The following is a 10168-nucleotide window of genomic DNA, read 5'->3' on the forward strand; positions in this document are numbered from 1 at the left end:
AATCATCAAAAGTCAAGGGTTTCTTCTTGCGTGACACACATATAGTGGGTACAGAATTGCATCAATTACTCCGGCATGGCTATCAATCACGGATATTGGCTGGAAGTTTGCAACGCCACAATAGATGTAAGGTTTCAGGCCTGCTAATGTATGTAGAGCTGTGAGTATTTGTGATGGAGTCTTGTCACCCATATTTTCATCTGCGGAATTTTTTTTGCAGCTGCATCTCTGGTGAAAGTATGTGATGTTGCATGAAAGCTTCCTTGAGCACAGTGTAACTAAATATAGATGTGAACTCACAATATTAAATCTATCAGTGTTACTGGGCACATGGTACTGTTGAAGTATGCATTCAGACTGCGTGAAACTGATCTGGATTAATGTCGGCCAGAACACGAGAATGTTAACATTTCCATGTCATGCATATGTACTCGCACCTTGTGCATTTTCACCTGTCATTCTATTTTGTAGTGGATAAATAGTTTTGAATGATATTCTGGATAGAGTGGAAAGTATTTTTCCATATTGATTTCAGTTTTTGGTGCTTAATTTTGATTTTATAAGGTGCTGAACTTGTTGCTTAATTTGATGTGGTTTACCTCCCTATTCTTAAATAAATTCTCATAATGTTTATTTCTGATTTCTTCTCTTAGGGCTTCCTACCTGTGATCATTTGATATTCTATTGGACCCAATCTAATTTTCTTTATTTTTTTATGTCCCATTGGTCCTTGCCGAGTCCATATTCTGCTTTTTTCTTCTGAAACATTTAGTTGAAAACTAACATGTTCTTGGCAAATTCGATAAGTGTATGATCTCTGTCACTTCTTGTATCGTGCCAATAGTATCCTCACTGAGGAATCATATTTTTTCTTCTACTGTGTCACCTCCCATTACAAACTTGTAGTGGGATTTACTGTTATTTATCAGTTCCTGTAACTCCTCATCAGAACACCTATGTTGGTGCATATACTTGAATAATTTCAATGCAGTATCTGTTGTTTTTTTTTTTTTTTTTTTTTTTTTTTTTTTTTTTTTTTTTTTTTTTTGAAATAGGTCTCAATATTCTTTCTGAGATTCTTTTAATACTTGTAATAGTGTTTTTAATTTTCTTATTTACAATAAAGTCTACATCTGAATTTCCCCTCCCCCTGCTGTTTCCATCTGCAGTAAAATGTTCATCCTGATTTTAAATCTGTTTTGTCCTCACTTTATTGTTTCTATCCTGATAGCATAGCATATCCCATTTGTTCTTGTTTAACTCCTTCTGCAGCTCAACTAGTCTATCCTTTGAACTACAAGTTTTACACTTTATTTTCCCCAAATAAAAGCATATACAATCAATTTGGTTTCTGATAGACTTGTTACCAGTTAACTGTGTGTCCCATGGTCTGGAGCTATTGCTAGAGTTATCTGTTTACAACTCCCAATATTCTTTCAGTGGTGCTGTAATACTGATGTTCCAGAAATTGAAGGTTCAAAAAAGGTGTTATATGGGATGATTACAAGTAAGAAGAAGAATGGTACAACAGATTATGCCTGAATGGTGAACAAAAGTGGCCAAGATGTAGAGAATAAAGAGGAACTCAAGAATATATGGAAGGAGTATTTTGAAGAACTGAACCTGAATGGAGACCTGGATGAGGAGGAACAGCAAATAGAAAAGGACCTTACATGGAGAGAAGTGGAAGAGACATTGGGCAAGATGTAGGGAGGGAATTCACCAGCTCTGGATGAGCTAAGTGTAGAGACAGTGAGAGCAGCAGACGAGGTGGGGATACAATGGCTATATCGAGTAATGAAAATTGTGTGGAGACAGATGATGATCCCAGAAGACTGGAAGAAGGAAACAGATGATGATCCCAGAAGACTGGAAGAAGGGAATAATTGTCCCGATCTTTAAGAAGGGAAATTTAAAAGAGTGCAAGAACTATCGGGGGATAACACTGATGACTCATTGTGCAAATATTTTTGAGAAAATTTTGTAAGCACAAATTCAGGCAAAATTAGGAGGAGGGATGAGAGAAGAGCAACGTGGCTTCAGGACAGGAAGGTCCACGGTGGATTTAATTTTTGCTGTAACACAACTGCTGGAACAGCATTATGAATATGGAATAGATCTACTAATTATCTTCCTGGACATTGAAAAAGCATATGATAGTGTATGTAGAAGCAAAGTGTGGAAAGCCTTGGAGAACAGAGGAGTAGCAAAACAGATTATTTGGAGGATAAGGGAAATGTACCACTGAAGTGTGAGCTGTGTGAAAGTGGGAGGGGAGAGAGATCAGCTTGGATTGAACAGAAGAATGGTTTGAGGCACAGAAGTGCACTTTCACCATTACCCTTCATTGTAGTGATGGATGATATAATGAGTAAATTAGCACAAGTAATTGGTGAAGGAAAGATGAAAGCTATAATGTTTGCAGATGATCTGATGATTTTGGGGAATAAGGAGGAGGAAGCACAAGGGCAGTTGGACATATGGGAACGAACAGTATAAGAATATGTGATGACATTTAGTATAAGTAAGAGTGAGATGATTATCACAACAAGAATGAAGCAGATAGGAACAACTGGAATAATTGGTGGGGAACGATTGACGAGAATGGAGAGTTTCAAGTACCTAGGAAGCCAGATACAGGAAGATAGGAAAAACAGAGAGAGAAATAAACAAATGGGGGAGAAAAGCAGAAGCATTTCGGAAGAGTGTCAGAACCCTGATATGGAGCAAGCATGTACCCTAAATCAGTAAAAAGGTTATATACCAGTCGTACTATGTCCCAATGCTGACATATGCATCCAAAACCAGTGTTATGCAAGGAAGAGAGAAAAGCAAAGTACACTCTAGTGAGGTGAAATTCTTGAGGAACAGTATTGGAGTGACAAAGATAGACAGGTTAAGAAATGAGAGGATCAGAGAGTTAATCAAGGTGGAATCATTACAGGAGGAGATAGAGAAATCAAGGCTGAGGTGGTATGACCATGTTAAGCGAATGGAGGAGAACAGGATACCCAGGAGAATACACGAGATGAAATTGGAAGGAAAGAGACCAAGAGGAAGACTGAGAGATAGGTGGCTGAAAGGAGTGGAGGAATGCATCCAGAAGAAAGGAGAAGACTGGACCAAGTTGGAGATGGAGAGATGGTGGCAAGACAGAAGATGATGGAGAGGCTTATGTTCAAAACAGACCCGGCCAGAGCCTGGAAACTGTCCAAGATGATGATGATGATGATGATGATGACTAAAACATACCCATTTGTTACCATTAAGTTTAATGTCAAAATTATCTAATAGGAAGCATTTTAGCAGATTCCGAAAATGATATTTATAACTGCTATAGTCATTAACGTCAATGCATTAACATTCTATGCCAATCATGAAGAGAGATGTGGAGATCAAGCTCAATCGGTTGTAACATCAACAGCAGGGCATTCATTATACTGTGCTGTAGAGTAGTTCAGCAACATATCATTACATAGAGTGTTTCTCATTCGCATCCTTCTGGCCCAATATTTTTTAAAGCCCTTAGCCAATGTGAGAAGTAATTTGGTTCATGCTTGGTAACATTTACGTAGCTGATGTCTTCCTTTCAATAATTTCTCCCTCACTATGATTTCATGTTTTTAAGAGATTTCTTACTGAATGGGAATCATTTTGCTTCATGAGTGAAATCTCAAATCCCAAATATTTTGCTGCATATTCTCTCAACTCCCACACTTTCTACCTCCTTTTTCATCCCTTTTAGTTGCATATTTTGTAGTGAGTGGTTAATTTAGTGTCAAGGACTTAGGAAAGAAGGGGTTCAGTTAGATACTGAGGGGATCCTTGTATGCCCACTTGCACCTGTCCTGTTTTAAGAACCTTATAACTGTAAAAAAATTTCATTTTTCTTTTGTAACACTGAGAAAAACTAATAATTTGCGGAATTTTTTCAGATAAATATGGATATCATTTGCATATGTATAGCATAAGGCAGTTGTTGGTAAATTCTGGTTGAAGGGGTGTCAGGATGATGAAGGGTGAGTAAGCCTACTTAACCTACCTATTCATCTATATACATACTCCACAATCCACCATATGGTGCATGGCAGAGGGTACCTTGTACCATAACAAGTGTTTCGTTTCCTGTTCGGCATGAAAATAGAGTGAGGGAAAAATGACTGTCTGTATTGCCTACATTCTCTTATCTTAGTAGTCATTAAGTGAGAAGTATGTTGATGGTAGGAAAATCATTCTGCAGTGAGCTTCAAAGGTCAGTTCTTTAAATTTACTGAATAGTGTTTCATGAAAACATTATCGGCTTATGTCCAGGGATTACCACTTGAGTTTACAAAGCATCTCCGTATTACTCATATGTTGATCAGACTTACTGGTAACGAATCTAAATTGTTGCCTGTGAATTGCTTCAGTGTTTTCCTTTAATCTGACCTGGAAGAGATCCCAAACACTCAAGAAGTACTAAAGAATTAGTGACACTGGTGTTCTATATGCACCTGATGACAGAAATTGCTGAAGGATAGTTCTGGCGAATCGACACATGATTTTAATACTGTACGAGAAGCACCATCGTGGTCCATAAAATTACTACTTCTTAAGGCGATACTGATTTTGTAATTTCCTGTCTAACTATATATTGTCACCAAAGAATTACCACTTTTGGAGGAGATGTTGATTTTTGTTATTTCCAGTGGAATTTTGTATTTGAGACTAATGCCTGTGAGTGATAATGGTGTTTGCTGAAGTGAATTTATGCGTGGGTTTTTGGTTGTTTACTGGCAGATGCAATTCGTGTTCCTACAGTGTGGAAATATCAATGAAATTGGTTTTAGTATTCAGTTTTACTTTTTTGAGGGTAACCTTGTTACAGATGAAATACAAAAGTAGGAGAAAATTTCATAAAATTAGAGTACTTAATATTTGCTTAAGTGATATAACGTTGATGCTTATTAGTGATATTTATATTAATTGCTAATATATGTTTCTTTGATGACTTACAGGTTTTGTTGTTATTGGAAGGTAAGGCACACGCATATGTGTTTGCAAGTGCAGGCTGCAAACGTTGGGACACTTGTGCTCCTGAAGCAGTATTAGTTGCTGCAGGCGGGAAGTTGACAGATGTACATGGCCATTCTTACCCATACAATTCCAGCACTCCTCATCAAAACACTGCCGGTGTTCTCGCGACAGCCCCCGGTCAGGATCACAGCTGGTATCTTCGTCGCTTGCCAGATGCAATACGTGCTATGCTCACATAGAATTTCTGTGTTAAAACTGAAGTGATATTTCCTTGTATTTAGTTTGGTGTAATGGTACATTTTCAGGTGCAAAAGATGAGAACAGATCACTATGTATCTTCAGTGAAATGTGTTATATAGATTACTATGTATCTTCAATGAAATGTGTTATATATCTTATCAATTTTTATCTTTTTAATAACATTTTGAACTATACTTTATGGTTGTTATTAAGTATTATATATTATTATCTGTATCATTATAATCATCAACAACTCTGGAAAAGGAATAGTGTGTGTTTTATTACCCACTAAAGTTCAATAAATGAAAGCTGTTGTCTTCTGTATGTGAAATTTCCACAGATTTGTCTTAATGAGATCACTATCTCTACTGTTTCCCCTATAACTTTGAAATTATGTAATGTTTATCCTTCTAACTGTTGTGTTATCAGTTTATATTCACATTCACATTCAGTAATGTACATTGTGTGTTTAATTCCTTGGCACATATGACTGTTTGGAGTAAAGGCTTTCTCCCCCACAGTAAAGTGCGTGTTGAAGTACTTATTTGAAATCCTTGATAATAAAATGTATGACTTATATATTTTTTAAGTCTCAGACTCAGAATCTCCTGCAGAATTGATTTGTCCAGAGAACAGAATATAACATGAATGGAACTGTCACCAAAGATCAAAACATCTTGTGTTAATATTGTGTTGTAGACAGCCTCAAACAGGAACTTCCAAAACCGAGACTCGAACTAAAGCTAACGCTGTGAGTACCGGGCGTGAATCGTGCTTCGGTAGCTCAGATGGTAGAGCACTTGCCCACGAAAGGCAAAGGTCCCAAGTTCGAGTCTTGGTCGGGCACACAGTTTTAATCTGCCAGGAAGTTTCATATCAGCGCACACTCCGCCGCAGAGTGAAAATATCATTCTAGGAACTTCCAAATTTAAGTGTAGCAACACTTCTCCAACTGAGTATTGATTTTAAAAGGAAAATATTCAATTTAGAATACTTGTATGATACATAATTTTAATGTTTTATGAAGTTTCATTAAAATATACACATTCCGGCAGAGTAAAAAGTTCATTCTTCTTTTCCTTGTGCCTTTGTCCCGCATTGGCGCAGGGTCGGCATGGTTATTAATGGATTCGGCATGTTTACTTTAAGGAGCGGCCAAAGGCTCTTCCCATTATCACCACAGTCCCCCACCCCACCCTGGATGAAAAATATGTACCCCCCCCCCCCCAACTGTCAGCATATAGTGTTATTCATGTCAAAGTCAATGAAAGTATTCTAAATGTTTGCAAATTGTGTAACGGAGGTGGGTCTTGGCTACCATCTAAAAACCAGATCCACGCTGGCAAGCACACTGACTCTCGTCATTAAATTCTGGGCAGATTCAGTTTATTGACTGAATATTTTCATTATTATTTTCAATGCCAACTCATGCCAAAGTGTAATATATTGCAGACAAAAAAAGTTCTGAAATCAGATTGGTATCATGTTTGCAGCACTTGAGTTCTCAACACAAAAGGAAGTAGACAATCCGCATTACAGAGGGATTATTTTCTGAAGAACTGCTTTTCAATGTGATGTGACCTTACACAGAGACAGGTTTCATCAAAATTAATTAACTTATCTGCAATGTGAGAGCTGTTTATGTTTATTTTCTGGCATATTATTGAGCCCTCATCTGTAAATATCCACACCCACAACCACTATGGAAATTCTTGGTCAATGTTTCAGCCAGGGTTGTAGGACCACAGTTGCATATGTTGTCTGAGGTGGTGTTAAGGCTTAATTAATAAAGAAAATATTACATAATGTTTGTTTGTTATTAGCACCCAGTACAAATAGAAAAGTCTTAGATGCATTCCAATATGCCTTCCATCAGTGTTGCTAAAATGCTATTACTCAGAAACAAAAATGCAGTATCATCTGAAGTGACTCACAGATGTAGCTGCCAAACCAACCACCACCTGTCATTCTCGTCATTTCTAGTAACTGCCCACCTCAGCTGTGGCGTCTTATTTGATAATGGTTGCTTGTGATATCATTATCCTGGCATCAGACAAGTCGTGTCAGAATTACAAACTGCTTTTTGAATCAAATTATCTTTTACATAGTTCCAAATTCCACTGAAGGTCAATTTTAAGCAAGATTCAATGCATCAAATAGAATTCAGCACACTCACAGATTGCTCGTTCTGTTGACATGCAAGTCATGTTTACAATATGTCAATTGAACTGGATTGACATGACCTAGAAGGAAAGAAGACAATGGGGGAGAACAAAACACTACATAAATGCCAAAATAAAAACTGAACAGAATGTGGTTGATATGTATATCAAATGATTGCAATTGGTTAACAGAGTGTGAATTTGGAGTCAGATGTTTCTGTGTTTTGATGTAATTAACATATTGTCTTTTAAATGAAACAAATTACCTATATTGAGGTATTTTGCTCTTGTACATAGTTTGTGGTACTTCAGTTGTTCCAAAATGCTTTTTGAAGAAAATTTCAAGATGTCAGCAGCGCTCTTGTATCAGGCTTGACATGAGTAGTAGTTGGTAACTTTCCCTCACGTAACCTATGGCAGTGCGAGTAAGACTTGAATTTCGGTAATGCTAGGCATAACTTCAAAAATTAGATCTAAAACTGAAAAAAATCACATGGGGTGAGCTAATAGAACAAATAAAGCAAAAAATAGTGCTCTGAAAATTTATTGATAATTTTAAGCAATTTGATGTTTATACTCTAAAAATGCAACAAAAACTTAATTTTGATGAACAATAAAATGTGGCAGAAATTTAGTTTTGTGCTGAATAATAAAGATGTGATTTCACCTAAAAATAAACTTCAATGGACATAAATATCTTAAAGTAATGTGAGCAGATGAGCCACAACTCGAAATTCTGTCAGGTAATACAGGGTGTTTATAAATGAATATCGGGGTTCTAACAATTTATATTATTTATTATATTAAACTTACAGTTATAAGTGATATATTAAATGAAAGAGCAACTCAGTTTTACCAAGAACCTTACAAATGTTCAATGTGAGCACCATTTGTCACATGGCACACATCAACTCTAGAGCCGAGATCTTCCTAAACGTTCATAAGTGTGTCTTCAGTGATTATAGCAACAGCTGCTTCAATCCAGTTTCTCAATTCAGGGAGGTCTGCTGGTAGTGGAGGCCCATACACACGATCCTTGATGAAGCCCCAAAGGAAAAAAATCGCATGGCGTTAGGTCGAGTGAACATGGAGGCCAAGCAAAGCAGTCCCTGTCATTGGGCCCCTTGCGGCCTGTCTAGCGCTTGGGTACAGTGAAGTTCAACCAATCATGTACTTTGCTATGCCGGTGAGGTGGCACCAGTGCCAAACACAACTGTTTGAGTTGCTCTTTCATTTGACATATCATTTATGACTAAGTTTAATGTAATAAATATTGTAAAGCATTAAAACCCCACTATTCATTTACAAACACACTGTATGTAACCAATTTTGAACTTGGGACAATGCTTAAATACATAGTGTACATACAAGATGTTAGTATCATATTTCTACTTGGGGAGTCAAAGTAAGAAATTGTTCTGTATATCATTCGCTCTGTAAATAAAGGTCTGCTGAGCTAGTTTTGTGCATTGATTAAACTAAATACAACTGTATGGTCATTGAAGAGGAAATGTTCTGCTTGTGTTTAGTTATGATTTACTGCCATTATAGTTGATTGTGAAGATTGGGTTGTGAAAGAAAACCAAAGATCTGTGGATGACATATTAAATCTCAAAATGCAAGGAGTAACAGGAAATTTGTGTAGCACTCCACATATTTTGCATTTTCAAACTATTTATATTACACTTAATTCATCACTTCATCTTTCGTGACTTCTTATCAATGTACGTAATCTGTGTGTTTTCTGGCAGCTGGTCATATTCATCATTCCACATGAACATAAAGATCGTCAACTGTAAAAAATTGCCATTCACGGGTCAGAATCTTTGTTTACAAAACATGGTGCAACCAGAGTGTGACAGATGGTCATCTGTCCAAGAACTTTGAAATCCACTGCAATTAATTAGTCAAATAAAAGTTTTGATCAGTGTGGTGAAGCACCATCATGTATAATGAATAAACTACTGACTCTTGATCTTGGGAATATGATCTATACAGTTTGTATGAAGCTCAGTCATTTTAATATACGTATCGGTTAGTTTTTTTCCCCCGGCAGTGGTCTGAAGACCCAAAGACTCATTTCTCCGGTGGTGTGAACACACATCATGAGAGCTGCTTGTTTATTTCCTCCCCTTTTTAAACATAAGGATAAATCATGATAGTATAAATATCTCTTTCAGGTTTTGAAAGTTGTAAACTTTGATCTCTTAAGTGTTAGTATTGTTAATATACAGCTGCTGCTTTTCTCTTATGTCGCATTTGTTAAAGGCTGCATGACTTCAAAAATCTATTATACGAGTGCCATAAATTAAATAGCAGTTTAAGTTATAGAATTGTAGAATTTGAATAATGTTCTTTACATTCCTTCACATATGGATCCACAGCCTCAATTAACTTCTAAATGATGCAACCATTTCAAAAACAACTGTAGGCTGTCAGTTTTATTTTGCAAGGTGCCTTTATTGCACCTCGTATATATTTCACTTTGTTGGCTAGTTTAAGCCATTGGTCATTTTCAGATATATAGCATTGGTGCTGTGTGTGTAACATTTGAAACCTGTTTCATGCTAAGTGTGGATTGACACTTGTACCCTCACACACATGTTGAATGTGTACTTATATTGCCTCACACATCACAACCTGCTTCCAAGCTCACATTGTACAGCACATCATATAAGTAAAGACACTACTAACAGCTAGCTTCTTGGTCCTTGCAAATTCATTTAATGACACATGGCACATAAATAAAT

General features: G+C 36.7%; 1 protein-coding gene across 1 annotated transcript in view; it reads left to right on the plus strand.

The window, feature by feature from the left end:
- LOC126347767 (3'(2'),5'-bisphosphate nucleotidase 1) overlaps positions 1–5781 on the plus strand; it is a 37651-nt gene extending 31870 nt beyond the window's left edge. The window contains exon 5 of the mRNA XM_050002300.1: positions 4998–5781. Coding sequence (XP_049858257.1) covers positions 4998–5255 — 258 coding nt within the window. The 3' untranslated portion in view covers positions 5256–5781. The remainder of the gene's footprint in view (positions 1–4997) is intronic.
- The last annotated feature ends 4387 nt before the right edge of the window (positions 5782–10168 follow it).

This window comes from Schistocerca gregaria, chromosome 1 (assembly GCF_023897955.1).
Source record: "Schistocerca gregaria isolate iqSchGreg1 chromosome 1, iqSchGreg1.2, whole genome shotgun sequence".
NCBI classification, from domain to species: domain Eukaryota; kingdom Metazoa; phylum Arthropoda; class Insecta; order Orthoptera; family Acrididae; genus Schistocerca; species Schistocerca gregaria.